The 21,045-nt window shown below is 29.6% G+C and overlaps 1 protein-coding gene across 1 annotated transcript in view; it reads right to left on the bottom strand.

Moving 5' to 3' along the window:
• LOC115889868 (acetyl-coenzyme A synthetase) overlaps nt 1-12,588 on the bottom strand; it is a 32,520-nt gene extending 19,932 nt beyond the window's left edge. Inside the window, exons 1-3 of the mRNA XM_030909949.1 lie at nt 12,302-12,588; nt 5,571-5,910; nt 726-921 (exon numbers count right to left, since the gene is read on the bottom strand). Coding sequence (XP_030765809.1) covers nt 726-921; nt 5,571-5,884 — 510 coding nt within the window. The 5' untranslated portion in view covers nt 5,885-5,910; nt 12,302-12,588. The remainder of the gene's footprint in view (nt 1-725; nt 922-5,570; nt 5,911-12,301) is intronic.
• Nucleotides 12,589-21,045: the final 8,457 nt, after the last annotated feature.

The following is a 21,045-nucleotide window of genomic DNA, read 5'->3' as shown; positions in this document are numbered from 1 at the left end:
GCATAGGGAGAGAGGAGCTAAGGAGAAATATTTTCGTGCATTAAAAAATGGTCATAAAAAAGGGAAGACTTAAGATGGCGCTGCTGCAGCTAAAACCTAAAATTTAAAATATTTGGGCCCAAAATTTTTAGAACAGGAAATGATTCAAAATAGAATTCAGATAAATATTTGACGTGTAGGCGCGAGTTTCAAAAAATACAAATTTTATTTTCATGTCACATGAAATACATTATCGATTTTTATTCAGCAGCAATAGACTGGGCCTCTAATATATAAAAATAATTGTTTTTTATTCTAAAAAATAAAAACAAAGCTTTTTTGGGTAATGTTTGGTTATGTTTTTTTCTCTTATCTATGATGACTTTTACTTTTCATTTTTTAGAGCGTCATTAGCGCCACTGTTGTCATTTGATGAACCCTTATTCTTCCCATTTTTGTGACCACTTTTTCAAATAAAGTCCCATAGGAGATATTTCTCCTCATCTCTACATTCCGTAGTGCAGACCTAGAAACGGGACAAACATAATAAATAAGCCTTACAGGTCGCAGTATAGGACAACCCCATAATATTAAGGGAAAAAACGTCAAAACTATGATCAATTTTGACCAAATACGAGTGGTCTTTATCAAACAGCACTCTTAATTGTATGATATTAAAAGATGTTTGAAAAAAAATATTACATCAATATTGTCACTGTGATTTTGAACTATTTTAGTGTACTTACGACTAGAGAATGAACAGCTCCTATTCTGGCGCATGCCAGTAACGTTATCACAGCTTCTAAAATCATGGGCATGTAAACGGCTACCCTGTCGCCTTTTTTTACGCCGAGGGACTTGAGTACGTTGGAGAAACGACATACTTCCTCCAAAAGTTTCTTGTAGGTCAGACGGCTGTAGTCATCAGGATGATTGCCTTCCCTGTAAGAGAAAAAATAGTATGTAAGCTATAGGGTTGCCATCTGTCCTATTTTTGATCGTATACTGTCTTCTTTTCTCTCACGTATTGAAAAAGGCCTTTTTTATACATCAAACTCAAAAAAAATATAAAAAATATTCATCTAGCGCCAAAACGCTTTTTTCTCTTTACCGTTTTTCAAATAACCAAGTTGTTTAACTTTAAAAATTTCCAAAAAAAATGATTTTTTGCTAAAATTTTGAGAACCACTGGATCTTTTCTTGATTTTCTTTCATGTAAATTTAAGCTACTACCTATGTTGCCATATTATCAAAAAAAAATATTTTTAACTTAAAACCGGAGAATATTGGCTGTAGAGATGGATTACTTACGTAGAAGCGCTAGAGTATCCAGATTACAAAGAGTGAGAAACGAGAAAATCAGAAACAGAACATCGGCACTAGAAACAGTAAGTAATTCAACGAATAGAGAAAAGACGTTTGAGATGGTTTGGTCATCTAATGAGGATGGAGGACACAAGATGGCCAAAACGTGTATTCAAATGGTCACCCACTGGAAGAAATAAAAGGGGACGCCCGCGTCGGTCCTGGAACGATGGTATACGACAGGAGATGAGAGATCGGAATATCGAAGAAGATCTCGTGTACGACAGAGATGGCTGGCGATTGAGACTGGGAAGGCAACATTTTGTTGTATAATACAGTAACTGTATAGTACAGTAACTGTATTTTTATAAGATTAATCCCAAATATATATACAGGGTGTTTCAAAACAAATGCGAAAAACTTCAGGGGGTGATTCCTTGTTCAAAATAAAGGGTAGTTTGCTTCATAAACGTTGGGTCAAAAGTCAACCATTAGGGAGATATCGCGGTACAAAGATGGCGGAAAAATAATGTTCTTATTTTTTATCTTGAAAACGAAAAGTGATAGATTAATGAAATTTTATGGAAGCATTACTGTTATGAAAACACACTTTCTATTCTTGTTAACGAAATTTAAAGAAAAATCTTATCAAACACATGCAAAAAAATTAATTTGGATAGTTTAGTTTGTTTAGAAACTTTTTTATCTCTTGTATTTTTTTTATAAAACTCACCGATTTGAAATTAAAAAATAAAATGTAAAGCATTACATGTCAGGACTAAAAATATTTTTAGATTAAGAATCTAGTGATAATAATGATAATAATAATAATCTAGATAATAACGTATTGCAGTAGGGTAATGTCAAATAAAACAATATTAGAAACATCCTAAAAAGTGACAGCGGCCGACTAGATTTTTTCCTAAAAAAATTACAGCTGCCCACTAGATTCTTTACCTAAAAATGTCTTTTGTCCTGACGTAATGCTTTACATTTTATTTTTTAATTTCAAATCCGTGAGTTTTATCAAAAAAACACAAGAGATAAAAAAGTTTCTAAATAAACTAAACTATCAAAATTAATTTTTTTTGCATGTGTTTGATAAGATTTTTCTTTAAATTTCATTAACAAGAATGATAGGGGTAGTTTATTTCAAGCCCTTCCACTCATTTTAAAAAAGTGAAAAAATTACCAGAAAGTGTGTTTTCATAACAGTAATGCTTCCGTAAAATTTCATTAGTCTATCTCTTTTCGTTTTCAAGATTAAAAATAAAAACTTTATTTTTCCGTCATCTTTGTACTGCGATATTGAGGGTTGACTTTTAACCCAACATTTATAAAGCAAACTACCCTTTATTTTGAACAAGGAATCGCCACCTGAAGTTTTTCGCATTTGTTTTGAAACACCCTGTATATAACTTAAAACCAAAAAAATTTCCAAAATTTTTTTTCGCAAAAAATACCTCATAGGCGTGTTTCTGAGGCCGAAATATACTATCAGTTAAAATACTTGCACTTATTTCTGGGACATCCTGTATATAAGAAATATTTTTTGTGGATGCATGTTATGCATGTTTAGCTTTTTTATGTTTACCTACTTACCTAAGATTACGTTTTAAATTAGAAAGTTTTGCAAAAAACGTATCGTTTGTTTTATTTTAACAAGTTTTGAGTATGTAAATATTTATAAGAAAGTAAGAAGGACCATCGTTTACGTAATTTTCGGGTAACAGTTCGGGACTTTACAGTTTTCAATAATATTTTATAGTATTTTTATTAGCGAAATCAACCATTGATTTAACATTATTATTTATTGATATTAAAAATACAGTCATATATTTCACTTTTCATTTCTATATATGGTACTATTCTCTCATTGCGAGATCTATATTTTTATCCTTTTTTTTCATATCATAATGATTGATTATGATTGATTTTTATAGTTCTACGATGTCCTAAATACATACGTAATCAAATGTTATCAATAAAAATTAGCGCAAATCAAAAATTCGAAGAAATCTTGTACTACTGGCAGTGATTTTTGACATTGAAATCTCCTCAAGATACCGAATACAAAAAATATCACGCGGTTTTTCTTATAATTTGTAATAAATTATTGTAAAATAAAAGATTACATTATGTCTAAATTATTGGTTTTATTAGTAAATTTTCTTATCTTACAAACGAATTCCCCATAGCACAAAGTCCAATGCTTTATCTTTAACATTGGATTCTCCTGTGTCACATTGTAAATATCTGTTTTGTTTAAGATTTGGAAATTGTCCTTTTTGTGTTAATTAATTGTTGTTAAATGTACTCTTATATAAACAAATATTCTTTTACAGTTAAAATGAACTTAGAGGTTACAATATTTGACTTTGGAAATTATCCAGTAGATTTTTAGAAATTTATTCATGAGCAGGGACATCAGCACGAGTTGATCGAGTAGTGATATGGCTAGAGATGTATCTGTGAGTATCGATATTTTTTTTGTATCGATAACTTTGATATGCGATATATTACGATTGTTTTTTAATTGACTTGGGATTAGTGAGTGGCAACATCTTATGGCAGATGTTGGATAAATAAATAAATATAAAGTATCCAAGATAGGGCTTCCAATTTTCGGGATCTGGATCCCGTTTTGAAATTCTAAATTAAAAAAATTATAAATGAAGTAGCAGATTTAACATAATTGTTATATTTATAGTTATTTGCACCACGTGTAATGTCTTTTGTTTATGAATGATTTGGTACTTTAAAATTTGCTAATTTTGCTTCCGACGTCAACAGAGTATTTTGCCATGTGAAATAATGCACAATTCAATTACAATTTACATCAATTTCAACAAAACGGATGGTTAAACTAATTGCACGGTGTTTTTCTCCTAGTATTAACCATCAGGACTTGTTTTTAACAAAACAATTAAAAAAGGACTTTGAACGTCATTTTTTTTTGGTTGCATTCAGCTGCAGATACATTGTAATGCAGAGTTGTGAAAATTTTTTAAAATCAATGATTTTTACTAAAAAATATGATTATTTTTATTTTTGTTGTTCAGGGCTATTTTTAAAATTAATTTCTGAAAAAAGTCTGGATGTTTCGTCACAAATAGTAGATATTATTCTTTTATAATTATGGTGCTGTGCGAACGCTAAGTTACTATAATTATTATACAGGGTCCGGCAATAGTGCGTCGGGCATCTGTAGCTCCTAGAATAAAAAACTGGGGAATTTTGTTTAAATGCAAACCTAAAGTAAGAAAAACATTGTAGCTTCTATAGGGTGGCTCAAAAAAGTGTGAGCGGATCGGGATGATTTTATTAAATGGAACACCCTGTATATTATTGCATTTGTGGCTTCCTTTCAGATCACTTTACGTAATCCTAAGACATGAGTTAATATGTTTCGATAATTTCAGAGATATTAATGGTTAAATCAAAAATATATATTTTTTAACCTTTAAAAATATTATTACAAATACGAGAACTGTCCAGAAATCAAAATTATATTATGTATTTACTTTAGATGGTCTATACTTACTTTGCTGTAAATATCGTAATCTTAACTCATACAGGGTGTTCAAAATTCTACGCCAAACTTTCTAAAATATAAAATAATTTTTCTTTGTTTTTTTTTACACGAAACACATTTTATATTTTTTTATTGTTAGATGGAGAGTTAAAAATGAACATTTTTTGTATTAAAGTATTTCAAAATTGTTAATGGTCTCGCAGATATACGCAGTATTATTTCATAATATGGCTCTTTCAACGGTAAAATACGAGAGAAAAATCATTGGGTGGCTTTGATAAAAATTTACTGTGGAAAACGCAACATGAAATATACACAATACAAAAAAATGTTAATTTTTTAATTCTCCATCTACTGAAAAAATAATATACAGAGCGTTCCATTTAAAAAAAAACGAAAAAAAATTATTTTATATTTTAGAAAGTTTGGTGTAGAATTTTTAACATCCTGTATATATATATTTAGAGCAAAGGTAAAAGTATAGGTCGTCTAAAGTAAATACCTAGTATAGTTTTGATTTCAGGACAGTTCTTGTATTTTTAATAATAAAATTTGTTTAAGAAAGACTGAAAAAATATATTTTTATTTATTTATTAATATCTCTGAAATTATCCAAATATATTTACTCATATCTTCGGATCCTTATTTTCCACAAGATGTTTAATTTTATCCTAATAAAACAATATACTATTTTTTATTTTTTTTTTAATTATGATTTTAGCCAATCCTATTTTTTTCCATCAAAACTTACCAATAATAAGCCACTTTGTCTCCATGTCCATTCCTCACGTTTCTGTCCAACAAATTGTACGAAATATTGGTAGTAGCACCATCCAACCATTTCGTAAAGATGGGTCCTTTGGTCAGATCGAAATTATATCGGAAAAATCTGTCATAATCTATGGGAGTCTCCCAATGAAACTGTTTGGCAATATCACCCCAAAATTCTTCAGGACTTTCTATCGATTTCTTGTACATCTGTTGATATTGAGCAGTTGAAGTGACGTAAGCATTTTTACTGAGTGCCGGATTGGGATAGTAAATCGGAGATTGCTCGGAAGGCATTTTCTGAGTATTTTCTTTATTAAAATCTGAAAAGAAAATGAAATTTATATTCGAATACTTGTAGGTATTAGACATTCTCGGTTTTTAAACTATATTTTGACATGTTTCAAATTTCATTGTCAAAGCCTTTGAGTCAAAGCCATGTCAAAGCATAGATAAATGAAACACGTTTAAATATAAACACTATTTGGCGCTATTCTTGCAACGGTCGCGACCCAAAGCTTTTGAAAATTTCGGAGCGGTTCGGCTTTTTCCGGAATTATATCGCCAAATATTATTTATTCAAATTTATTATTATTTTCTTTTAATTTTGTAAATAAAATACAGTGTGTTGCATACAAGAAACTTTATTTGAACTACCTATAAAACATTGGAAACCGACGTTATACCACGATCCACGATGGTTTTTGCAGTTAACAGTTCACAGCACAGTTTTTTTAAGATTTTAATACCACTTTTTCACAATTATCACGGGTTGGAGTAAATAAAACTTGAATTAAACTCACAAGATAGCAATAATTACTTTGAAAATGGACGTTTTAAACACTTTTCGGAATTTTTTCAATGAGAGCGGTTTAGATTTTGAAAGATTTTATAATTTTTGAAGATTCTGACTTTGACAAGACATATGGACAAGTGAAATCATAGATAAAAGAAAATAATCTTCTATTAAGATTCCTCCGTGTTCTTAGTAGAGACTAGGTTTAATCCAGCGCCTTCGAATTTTCTGCTGTAAATATTTTTTATGTTTATATTTGATTTCAAAGGATTTAGTTTTAACATTACACTGATATATTAGTATCAGAGTAACTTTAATAAAACATAAGAATATATATATATATATATATATATATATATATATATATATATATATATATATATATATATATATATATAATTTACTGTTTATTAAATATAAATTTTGACTACAAGGTAGAAAGTAAATCACAATATCTGATAAAACTTATAAGTATACCATTTTTACAGTTAATAGATAATAAAACTATTTCTGACTCTGATATTTAAATTTTAGATAGATAGAATATTAAAAAACATACCGGGTATTTGTGCAGACACAGGCCCAAATTCAACAAAAACCAAAATTTTTCCTGCGAAAATCGGGCTTTTTTCACAGAAAAAGTATTTTTTGATTTATCAACAATCATTGTGAAGTTGACAATATACAGGGTGTTTTCTAATTAGTCTAAAAAATTGTGGTGTGATTCCTCATGTGTTCTTAAAACAATTTTTATATAACCGTTGGGTCTAAAGTACTTCCTTTCTGATCTACAGGGTGTTAAAAATTAAAAAAAAATCGATATTTTGCTTAACATAAATGGTTTTTTAAAGAAAATATATTTTTTTCTTGACTGGCCATCCTTTTTCAACAAAATTGATCTTTTCAGTTTTTCTTGTTCATCAAACGGTTGCCGAGAAAAAAATAAATATACTTATTAAGAGCACGCCTTAAGCCGTTTTCTAACGATTTTTTATTTTTTAGATTAATTAGGAAACACCCTGTATATGCATATCACAGGCAACAAAGCAGGCAACCAAATAAACTAGTAACCTCTAAAAATTATTTTTCCTACCACTAGTGACATACCGTGTTTTTAGTGAGTACTAAATTATTTTATCAAAATTTCACCATATAAGTTTCCAGGCAATGAGTGAAATTCATTTCTGTTTTTGTTTGCGGTTGTTCTTAGCAACCGCTATAGCAGCGCCATCGCATACAACGGTCGCGACCCAAAATTTTGACGGGCATTCCAATCTAAATTTTGTTAAAGTAAATTTCAAAATTTTATTCTAACCTTATACAATATACAGGGTGTTTCAAAACAAATGCGAAAAACTTCAGGGGGTTATTCCTTGTTCAAAATAAAGGGTACTTTGCTTTATAAACGTTGGGTCAAAAGTCAACCATTAGGGAGATATCGCGGTACAAAGATGGCGGAAAAATAATGTTTTTATTTTTTATCTTGAAAACGAAAAGAGATAGACTAATGAAATTTTACGGAAGCATTACTGTTATGAAAACACACTTTCTGATAATTTTCGCACCTTTTTAAAATGAGTGGAAGGGGTTGAAATAAACTACCCCTATCATTCTTGTTAATGAAATTTAAAGAAAAATCTTATCAAACACATGCAAAAAAAATGATTTTGATAGTTTAGTTTATTTAGAAACTTTTTTATCTCTTGTGTTTTTTTGATAAAACTCACGGATTTGAAAATAAAAAATAAAATGTAAAGCATTACGTCAGGACAAAAGAAAAAATATTTTTAGATAATGAATCTAGTGGGCAGCTGTAATTTTTTTAGGAAAAAATCTAGTCGGCCGCTGTCACTTTTTAGGATGTTTCTAATATTGTTTTATTTGACATTACCCTACTGCAATACGTTATTATCTAGATTATTATTATTATCATTATTATCACTAGATTTTTAATCTAAAAATATTTTTAGTCCTGACATGTAATGCTTTACATTTTATTTTTTAATTTCAAATCGGTGAGTTTTATAAAAAAAATGCAAGAGAAAAAAGTTTCTAAACAAACTAAACTATCCAAATTAATTTTTTTGCATGTGTTTGATAAGATTTTTCTTTAAATTTCGTTAACAAGAATGATAGGGGTAGTTTATTTCAACCGCTTCCACTCATTTTAAAAAAGTGAAAAAATTACCAGAAAGTGTGTTTTCATAACAGTAATGCTTCCATAAAATTTCATTAGTCTATCTCTGTTCGTTTTCAAGATAAAAAATAAGAACATTATTTTTCCGCCATCTTTGTACCGCGATATCTCCCTAATGGTTGACTTTTGACCCAACGTTTATGGAGCAAACTACCCTTTATTTTGAACAAGGAATCACCCCCTGAAGTTTTTCGCATTTGTTTTGAAACACCCTGTATATTATATTATATTATATAACCCTTATTCTAACAAAGATTCTAACCATAATTTACAAGGGGCGCAGAAACATGTAGTCTAATGAATTTGTATGTGTATTAAAATTTTTATTTATTGTTATTGATTAAGTATTGTATGATATCAACAAAAAGTTAAGTGGGTATAGTATTGTGATTGATAAAAGTTAATAAAGATCTGATCAGACGTTATAATTTTGTTTGTAATCTCCGTTGTAAGTGTATAAAATTGATGCAAAATAGTGCGATGATTATGCATGGATATAGGGCATGTTGTGCATTATTTAAAATTCTTTCAAGTTGGAATAAAAATATAGTATTAAAAATTAAAATAGTTTACTTACTTAAATGCCTTATATTCATGAAGCAATAATGTTTGTAATATTATGTTTTAAATTATTCAGGATATTTCACATCATTTGTTGATTAAAAAGGCCTAATGATCAAATTTAAATAAATATATGAAAATTTTAGGACAAGAAACTTTGAGACATTTTGACATTTTCTTTTTAAAATATTTCCAGTATTTCTAGTTTAATTTTCAGTGGCCACCAATTTGCTTATTGCTAATAGAACACCCTATAAAATGTATGCATTTTGGATTTTGCATGAAATTTTAAACACATTTTGTATACCGGGTGCGTCTCAAAAGTTGTTCGCCCCTATAACTTTTTTATTTTTTTCAGATAAAAAACGAGATTTGGCATGTTAGTATATGACATAAATTAGAATTGATTGACGTATTCAATTGATTTTGGTCACTTCCTGTTTCACCGGAAATCACTACAACTTTTAATTTTTAAATGACACCTTCGGTATTTTTTTTACTTTATTCCATAGAAAATGACACTTTGAATACAATGACATATATGTCAACTTTTGACATTTTCGCATATATGGTTTGTTTGAAATTGTAACATGCCAGTCATAACGACAATTTGACTCGAAATACCAAATGTGTGGTACAAAATTATTCGTAAAAAATGCTTTTTCCAAATATACTAATGAACCACCCTTGTTCCATTTGAAAAAATTGAGATATGATTAAAAATACGATTTGGGCATCCAACCGACCAGGGGCCAGGACAAGATACGAAAAACATTAGACGATCAAATCTATTTTTCCAGGGCTCCTTGATTAAACATTAATGTTTTTAACACAGCTATGGCATTCTAGATTGAAATTTAGTTATTAAATTTACAAATTAATAAAGATTAATAAATTTACAAAAAAATCATATGGATACCTAATATATTACAGTATTTTGACTAAGCCAACTTTGAAAATTCAAATATTTTTGTATAATTTCGCAATACAATAAAATTTTACAACATTGTTGAGATATTTAGCTTTGCGTGTTTGCAAATGAAATTTAAACCATAAATTCAATTTTGTATTAACATTCCATGTTTTTTTCGTTTCAACTTGACTAAATACAATGCTATAATTATTGACAAAAGCAGTGTTTTCAGGGTCTTTACCAAAAACGCTAGTCTTGACTTTTTTAAATGACCGGTAAACCGTTATTTGTAAACGAGGCTTTACAGTGAAAGTGAATTCATTCATGTTCATTAAAATCTGTCTAACATAATATGAGGCGCCAAGTTGCAAAACCCGCCTTACCCATTTTTAAAAAAAATGCCTAATTTCATATAGTGGGACACTGAAATCTACATAAACATAGTCCCAAACTGCCAGCAAAAGTCGCCTATTCCTATACAGGAGCGTCTTAAATTAGTGCAAATATTTTCGACCCCAGGAACCCGTCTATGAGATTTTTTTCGCAAAAAAAGATGTTGAAAATCGTGCATCTTCTTTTAAATTTCCCTGTATATGTATATTTCGAAAACTTTTTAGAGCTGCCTGTTCGCCGCAAATTTTCCCATGGTCTTCCTGATATTACCATAGTTATAGTTACAGCTTTACTCTATAGTTACGGCACTAAAAGGGGTGCAAATGCAGAAAAAAGACGGTGGCTCTCAAAATTTTTCCAAAAAAATCATTTTTTTTTATTTTCAAACTTAAATAACTCGGTTATTTTGGATTTATTTGAAAAATGGTAAAGAGAAAATATGTTTCTTTAATCGAGATATACCAGCCCTGAAAATATTTGCACTTATATAAGACTCACCCTGTATAGTGGATCCTGAAATCTACATAAACATAGTCCCAAACTGCCAGCAAAAGCAGAGTTGTTAAACTAAACGTGGTAATTAATAAACTACATTTACTACAAGTCACAAGTAGTTTTTTAAATGTCTAGTAGTAAATGTGTAGTTTATGTAACTAATGCAGTTTTTTTAAATAACAGTGAAAACATAACCTAAAAACTTTGTTTGTTGATCAATTTACAGAAATAAAAAATCTATATTTTGTGAATTTGTTTCTTATTATGTGATATTTTTGATACTTAATAGTTGAAAATGCTTGGAAGACGTCGATGTCTCCATACCTTGCAACATACCTTCTGGGAAGAGGGGAATTATGAAGTTGTGCCTTTAGATGTAAAAAATCATATATTCTCCTGGAGAGTGTCTATGGAGAATTTCTCCATAAGAATTTATAGTTTATTTTGTGTTTAATGTATTTCGTAGAAAATACACTTTTGTTGAAAAAAAAATTGTCTTTTTTTCTGATGTTGTTTAACTTATACAAATATAATATAACTTCATACTTCCATGATAAGAATTTGGCTTGATTTTTGTTTAAAGTCTAAATTGTTTATGTTTTACTATATTTTTGTAGGTAGTTTTTGAAGGTAGTTTTTAAAATTTTAAAACGTAATTAATACAAAAAACTACGCGTAGTTTTTGGCGTAGTTTTTTGCTACATAAACTACTTAACAACCCTGAGCAAAAGTCGCCTATTCCTATGCAAAATTCACTACAAATTACGTTACTATAGCAAAATCCGTCCTATCCACTTTTATTTGCTTTTTTATTGTCGTTATTGTTGCAAATCTCGTATTTTTTCATAGGCTTTTTACACAAGTATGTATAATATTACTACTGACGTCTTATTCATTTCAAATCCTTACCTAATTTTCAGAAAATAGCATAATCTAATAAATCAAGTTAGGATGCAAATATCTTGATGTAGAAAAACCCGTAATATGCATCATACTACAACAAAACCCGCCTTATCCGAATTATTTTTGTATTTTTTCTTTAAAAATTAAATATTCATTTTTATTTCTAGAAAAACGAGATACAAAACAATGATTCCACTCGATGGATACGTTTTTTTTATAAAGTAACGCTTCGAACATTTGCTAAAACAGTTTTTGTATAAACTGTTTTAGCTAACGAAACTCGAAACAACCCTTTTGGTATAAATTCCATTATTGAGTTTACTTCCATAGATATTCAGTATCAAATAGATACCTTTTTCTGAGAAAACTGCGATATAAAATAAATTTTATGATGACATTTTTTGATAATAAATTCAATCTTAAGTCAATATCGTTTTTCGAGTTCGTTTTATTTACCCTAGCGTCAAAAATAGTGCAAATCCTTTGTATCGTCTACGGAATATTTCTGCTATATCTTCCTGTTAATAAATTACACGTAATATATCTAATTCCTGGCGGTTCAGTCGGCGAGTCTATCGATGTCGGCGACCTATTGGCGATTCCAAGTCATTCACTAGCGCGCCGTGATATTTGTATTTATCGTTTTTACCGTGACGTGTAAATTTCGCGTCCTATACAAACACGGTCTCGCAAACCGGCGACGATGTATCGTACGATAATATGGCGCGACTGGAAACACGCAGACCCATTCGTCGAATAAATCGAATTTTGTGGGCCTGCGCCATTATCTCATGACCAAGAACTATGCCACAGCGATTAGTTCTTTTCGGAAATGTATACTCAAGTTCTTTATTTAAACGCATGGCCCATCTGATGTACTTTTAATCAGTTCCTTTACTTCAATTTTCATCAACTTTTTGCATTCTGATTTAATTTACACGTGTTTTGAGTAGAGATGATACGATACTACTTAGATATCGATACCTTTACTTTACTATTTACCTTATTTACTATTCGATAGGGATGTGCGATTCTGTAAAAAGAATCGATCTTAGTGAGAATCGGTCTTTTTTTAATTCAATTTTTGACTCTGATTTTCCGTTTTCGCAATAAATTAATAGTTGTTTTTTATACAAGACGATTTGGTATTTTATCGTCGACCAAAAAGATACATCGATACTCGGGAGACGATAATGCAATTTTATCGTCGTGTATAAAACAATATTTTTTCCATAGCGAGTTACGTTTCAAAAAATATTCAGAAATTATTCTTTCAAAGAATTTATTGCGAGTAGAAAAAATATTGTGCTGGGTTGGCGCTGGTTTCAATGTAATTCGACAAATAAATAAAGCTGTCTCTTTAGTCTTCAGTTTTGAGTCAATATTTTTAATTCTCTTTCGTGTCGATTGCTGATTGAATTGGAGCCAGAAAAGGCTCAAAACGAAATAAGTACAGTACGTCTGTCCGTTCTGCGGCTACGGGGTATCCGTGAGAGGGGAAACGATATTCTCTCGATGTTTCTCGTAAAAAATTAGACCACGCGTCCCATCAATAAAAAATCGTCAAATTTGCAAGTAGCCAATAAAATGAATGGGCGGAGCGATTTGGGTGACGTACTCGTCAAGTCGACGTATAAAATATATTGCTGTTTATTTAAATGTTTTTTGTCCGCATTCCTTTCATAGACACAGATCCAGCAGACGAACTGTAAATTACCAACAGATATTCAGGCTGTCGCCTCAGCCTGAATATCTGTTGGTTTGGCCAACCAAACCAAACCAAACGCCCATATCCAAACTACTTCCATTTAATTCCCGAATAACTTATGTAAAGGAATACAAACATTTTCAAAAATGAAAGCAATTAAAAAACGTGCGAGAAGAAATAAAGTTTTTAACCTATTCTCGCGGTTAAAGTATCATTTAATCTACCCTTGGGGTTAAAGTACTATTTTATCTACTGTTTTTGATAGATATAAGGCAATTTTAACAATTGCTATGGAAAAAATATATATGTATTTCTATTTTTTATGACTTTTTTTACACACAAAGGCACAAAACATAGAGAAACAATTAGAGAAACTATTCTTTGCTTTGTGATTGATGAACTGCACCACCATTGAACAAAAATTAGTCAGTACCGAAAAAACCGGGAATTTCCGGTTCCGAAAAAAAGCTCCGGTTCGGGAAACCCTAGCTGGTACCCAGAGTACTTTTTATCTTTGTCTAATTTATATTTATTTGCATAAGTAATCCAGTCCACTGTCACACACAGTCCACTGAATGTTGGGCCACCCTGTATGGTAAATTTACCCCCTGTTAATTTATTAATTTAATTTTACTCATATTTCTAGTTAGATTGATTGATTAATAAATGTCTCTCTATAAAGGAATTTCTTATTAACTTATCAGTAAAATATTTATAATCATCAAGAATTTTTTAAAACAGATTATTCGTACGTCATACGTAATACAATAGATTAGTACTGATTTCATGTTATTAATTATCAGTGTCAAGTTAACAATAAATTTCGAAGACATCAATTAATTGTATTGTGCATTAAAAAATAATTTGTATATAATTTGGCTGTTTTTTTGAAGTATAATGCCATCACACATCATCAAGAAAAAGAACACAATGACTATTTACTTTATTTGATGATTAGTTTTGATTATCTATCAGTCGTCATCATATTATTTGTTACGTTGATATTATTTGTTATGTTGATATTGTAGGAGTTGTTGAGAAAATTCGCATGAACAATTTTATTGTAATGTGAATGTTCGATTACTTGTATTTGTATGTAAAAAGAGCAAATATTATTATGTTTTTTGAGTGTTTCTACCATTGGGGATTTACCCACAATGGGTGAACTAGATTTTCCTTATTAATTATTCTGCTTAGAGTGCTTCTGGAAATTTCGATCTAGATTTGTTTGTTTTACTCTAAAAAACTAATCTTTTAATCCGTATCATGTATTAGTAACTTATTTATCAATGAGTGGCGATTATTATATCATCTCGTGAAATATAAATTGAATGAGGACACTATCAATATTTCATTAGACGCTTAATATACAGGGTGATTTTCAAACTTGAAATCTTTAGTGATTTCAGTAAATCAAAAATATTTCTTTTTTCTTTGAAAATATTCTCGGACACATCGGCAGATTTTTTTTAAATCATAATTCTATTTTTTATGGCTAGTCTTAAAGGCTGCCTCAAGTTACATAAGTGTGCTGAATTTCAAATGCATATTACTTTTAAAATTTTAGCAGTTGAAAGTTGAAAGAACGAATAAGACGTGAGCATAGGCCAGTTTGTGTTAGTAAAGTAAAGACATAGAAATGTAGAAATGTGAGTTAGTAAAGAGAATAATTTTAGGCGTTTATTTTTTTGACTGGTATGATCGGCTTCCCGCCAAAGCCTATAATTGTTTTGAGACGCATCCGTAGTGGGGCGCTGCTAGCGCTTGTTAAGAACTACCCCAAAGCAGTAGGACAAATAGCAGTTACTCTTGTCAAAATTTATATCTTGTATTCTATAAAAATTAAAATTGCCTCTCGTAGAAAATACACCGAAAAGTGTTTAAAGTGTTCTTTTTCAAGTTATATAGTATATTTTTTTCTTAAATATAAGTTTTACTTTTATATAAAAAGTGATATTAAAACACTTACAAAAATAAACTGCAAAAATCAACTTCCAGAACAGCGCCAAATAGTATTTACATTTTTTTATAAACCCGTTCTATTCTAAACTTGTTTCATTTATCTATGTGTTTGGACCTGTTTGGTTAAATAATATTTCAAATGTGAAAATAAAATATCGTAGCATATATTTCCGACAAAAAAATATCTTGAATCACCCTGTATAAATTTTAAATCGACTGTTACGTAACGTAGATTTTGTGATGTCGCAATATCGTTCATTTTTGCATGCTAATCGACGTTGCCACGTGATATTGTTTGGGTGTCGTCCACTGCCTGCATGATAAAGAAGACCGCTGTCTTTGAACCGATTTATGGAAAATCTTGTAACGGTCTGGCTTTTATCACATTCGGAAACATGAAATTAAACAATGTTTGCAAAATAATAATCTATTATCCAACAATTAACTACTAAAGTATAAAGTGACAGACAGTCTGTTATTCAGATACAATGTCCGCCTTCATTATTCAACACTGTCTATCCAAATGTCCGTTAATTTAATTTGAAGTAATTCAAAATTATGTTGCCTCAAATTTGAAGAAATTCATCTACAAGGTTTTTAAGATAATTACAAAAAATCATTTTTATCCATAATTTGGCCGTACATTTTTCGAACATGTTGTATATTTCAATTCTCGTTTCTGAGACTATTGATATATATATATATATATATATATATATATATATATATATATATATATATATATATATATATATATATATATATATATATATATATATATATATATATATATATATATATATATATATATATATATATATATATATATATATATATATATATATATATATATATATATATATATTATTATTGTATTAAAATATATTTATACTATAATTATATAATAATAATATATATATATATATATATATATATATATATATATATATATATATATATATATATATATATATATATATATATATATATATATATATATATATATATATATATATATATATATATATATATATATTTATATTATTATTATTAATATATATTAAAATTATAATAATAATGATATACATCTTGATTGCAACAATTAAATAAATTAAGACAATATTATTAAAGATATAACTGAAAAAAACAATTTTTATTTACTCTAAGTTTATTTATTGTCAATGTTTACATAGACTTCAACTAATAAATGTATCGTCATATTAGTTTTAACATTTTAAATAAGAATTTTATCTTTAAAGTAATAATATTCGTTCTAATTGAAGATTGTTTTATTTCAAATTGTCCATTAAGCCCGCGGAAGCGATCGTAGCGCCAAATTATTATGGTGGCGTTTTTCGTAACTATAATATCATGTGGCGCCATCAGTCGTTAATTAGTGAAACTATTCTGCAAATTAAAAGTTTTCTGTAAAAATTTCGTATTGTGACATCTAGCGGAAAATTGCAACACTATGCATTTATATAAAGAAGAAATCTACTATTTTCGATAGAGTTCTGTAATTAATCAACTGTCATGACATCTATCAGGAAATAGATATATTATTATCATTTCCGATTAATTAAATTAAAGAAATCTACTTTTTTAAGATCCAAAAAGTATTTAATCAGAGCCATCTATTATTGGAATTTAATACTATTCCTTTAATTTAACAAGAATTTAACGTACATACGTAAGCCAACCGCTCTTGGATTTTTTGAAATTTTAGCTAGAAAAAGTGATTTAATTGTATATTATTTGGTCACAATCTTTTCCTAAGGCCCTGCTAGACTCTTTGTAATGGTAAGTACCGTTTATTTCATGCTATTATCAGTATTTTCTGATCTCAAAATTTTTTCATTCGCTCAAACCGTCATGGCGTCTCTTGAAATATACGATTTTTTTATCATTAATTTATGTAATAATATTGTTTAGATATGTTCTTTTATAATTCTTTGCCGAAAAATTGTCAAACATTACTACGTATTTAAAGATTTGAAATTACAATAATTTCTCTTTGTACAAAATCATAGGACAACTTAAACATAAGGTATGTTGGAATTGGCCTGGTTTTGCATTGATAAGTTTTAATTTAAGGATAGATGCATTTTTTTAATTTAGTTAAAATCGGCTTGTCCAAAATTGTTCAAATTTGGCATTATGTATTCAGCATACGCAGACCTTTAAAACCCCAATTTTTCGATTTCGCTACCTTTTTTCTGTAAAATCAACAAGAGGTCAATATTTGTACAGTCCAAAATTTGCATGGGATTTCCTATGTTCCCAAATACATGCATGCTATCTACCTATTTTTTTCACTATCCATGTTTATTTTTGTATGTAGAAAATTATTTCTGTCCTATAAATTTAAATTTGGGTTTTTGTGGTATGCAACCAGTATGTTGGCATTTCAATTTCTTACGCCTGTGTTGCCAAGATATCAGTGAATTCCGGAAACTAATCTAAATCAATATTTTTGTAAGTATAAAACGAATTGAACGGTTAAAAAATCATGATAACTCTGTCTAAAACATTATATAAACATTGTTTCAGAAGAATAAATAAATAATTTCTTTTAGACGGAGCATTATTTATAAAACAAGAAATTATCATTTTGTTTAATACGTTTTCAATCTGGCAACGTTGGCAGTGCGAGATTTGTGGTTTTGTTAGCATGTTGTTATGTCGCTCGTACAATTTTTCTGATTTTTGGTAGAAAAAGTGATTTTTCTCTACACTATTTGAGTGTATTCGGTTCCTTAAGGTCTGTTTAACCTCCTGAAAATGTAAGTACTCATTATTTTGTTCGCTTTCTATAGTTTTTTTCACTTTCAAGTATTTCAATTACATCATCATGAAAAGCTGCACATTTTGTCTATTTTTCTGATATTCTTTTTCAAAATCGAGTCTATGGAAATATAGATACATTCATTCCTTGATGTCTCTATTGTACATTAGAAATAAAGTTACTTAGAAAAATGCTGCATATTTAGAGATATTTGATATTTTTTCAACAATTTTTTTGGGTAGAGTTTAAAGATGTTTTTTATAGGATTTTTTTTGCTCTTCATTCCTACAGACAAACAAAAGTATTTTCTACGCATTTAGAATGAGTCGGTTGTAGTATAGCTAAAGGGGCCTCCCATTCTCAATAATTATATAATACCCTTGATTATATTTATGATATAAACAAGGATTATTAACACTATCAGATAAAATAAAATACGTTTAAACCAATGTATAGTGCTAACACAATTTAGTATTGTTTTAATATATAATGCTTTAATTGTAATTTTGTTTTTTAGGAGTGTTATTAATAATGCACACCAGCACATAAACACCACCCAAAAGAAGAGACCTAGGTCATCCCTTATATAATCCTGATGTTTGGCCATCATTCTGGTTTACGAGAATGGTTTTACATTATATGATTAAAAGTAAGTTTAACTTTTTATTTGAAAATAATCTTAATAAATTTATTAAATGTTTATCAACAGACTAATAACCATATTTAGATATTTAATCGTAATATCATAACAGAATTTTTATAACATATACATAATTAATGAAAAGTAATATTGTTTATTTCTTTTTTTACAGATTTTCTACAACACATTAGTGGATGTACGGTTCCAAGGCAGTACATTTATCCTTTTTATGAATATTACCAACAAATGCATCGGGACTTATAAGTGCATATATCTATTTTTTTTTTGGTAAATATGTATATTTTTACTGGTTTTTATTGTTCATCAGTGGATTTTTGGTAGGATAACATCTGCTTCAACTTTAGTTCATGTTGTTTTTGGTTTACTTTCATTTCTTGATAATAGCTTGACTCTCTCTTTGATTATGAAAATAATATAATTTATCATTTCTATGAAATATTCCATTTAGTGAATTTCTATAGGTTTTTATGTGTTTGGCAAAATATACCATCTACTTAAAATTTTACTTCCTGATGTTTATGGTTAATTTTTATTTCTCTATACTAGTTTTTTTGCCTCCCATATTTCCTTGATTACGAGATTAATATAATCGTTTATCATTTTTAGAAAAAAAATCTATTGACTGTATTTGTATAGGTTTTTATTTGTTTGGTAAAATGTACCATCTACTTCATCATTCTCTTAATTTTTATTTATGGTTAACTACCATTCTTATAGCTTGACTCCCATATTTTCTTCATTTTAGAAATAATAATATTCATAGATTCTATAGAATATTCCATTGATTGTATTCCTATAAGTCTACTTTTTCCTTATGTTTTTCTTATGGCTTTGTAATTTTTGTTGCTTGTGTAATTTCTTGTACAGAATTTCAGGATGGATTCAGGATTTGATGGATTCATTTCTATGCCATTTTTTTCATATCATATACCATGAATATCTGTATTTTTACGTATTCTGTTGCTTCAGTTTGCGTTGTTTAAATATAATTTAAACACATAGCAGATTTAAAAATCTTAAAATCAAGTCTAACTTCCGAATAATTCCTGGCGCATTTGCCGTTTATTTAAAAAACATGACATTCCATAGGATGTCACTTTTGGCTTTCAGCATTTTTTCCCAATTAATTTTCCTGAGTAACATCGACTCCAGAGCATCCTAACTAGCCTCCCCTAAGAGGAGGAGACCTGGGTCACCCCCTAACCCTGACGTTCGGGCATCGATGACCTATGTAGCATGCATAGGTACCCAAGGGAGTCACCACCCTCTGGTTTACGAGCTAGGTGCTCTAACGCTAGAGGCTTCGGCCGGATACGACCTGGCACCCAAGCTACGAGACTTCTTCGTGCACGTATCCCGTGACGTCTCGACAGTAGAGGGGGCGGGATATCGGACACATTGAAGATGATGAGGGGGGTCCGCCTGTAGGGGGTCCCGGTGGATGTCCGCTCGATGGGTGACGAGGGTGACCCGAGACGAGGCTGCTTAGCTGGGATGGGAACTGACTGGCGAGGCTTAATCGTCGGCCAAGGGTTAAATCTGATGAAGGGAGGCGACCTTATATGCTCTGGAGGATTTTTCTTTGTAGATATTTGTTAGAGGTGGCTAAGCTTAACTTTTTGTCAATATTCCTGTTTGTGACACACTTCTTTATTTTTTAATATCTAATTCTTTTTGCTTCATCTTGCTTTTGGCCTACCTCGCTCTATTTTTGTCTGCCATACTCTCTATATTATTGGAATATTATCCATATTTTTAAATATTCATGCTATTTCCCCCAATTTATCTCCCATTTTCATGCCATTTTTTTCAATTTCAATTCATCATATATTTTTTACTACTTTATATTTTCATCAGGTCAGTTTTTCAATGCATGATATTTCTATTTCATTGTTTATCTTCTTTGTCTTTTCTGAGTTTGTCTCTCATTTTCATGCAGTTTTTCTCAATTTTTCTTACCTTTATTTGTGTCCTATATTATCTTCATTCTGGAGGGGTGCAAAGCTAGTTCGCCTCCTCGTGGTGCACCCTGGATAACGCTAAATGAACTAGCAAATTCTGGCAGTCAGACAATCTTAGGATCT

The sequence above is a fragment of the Sitophilus oryzae genome, unplaced genomic scaffold (genome assembly GCF_002938485.1).
Source record: "Sitophilus oryzae breed Bouriz unplaced genomic scaffold, Soryzae_2.0 scaffold_857_pilon_pilon, whole genome shotgun sequence".
Lineage (NCBI taxonomy): Eukaryota > Metazoa > Arthropoda > Insecta > Coleoptera > Curculionidae > Sitophilus > Sitophilus oryzae.
The sequence above is the reverse complement of the archived record's forward strand: the minus strand, read 5'-3'. Positions and strand labels throughout refer to the sequence as shown.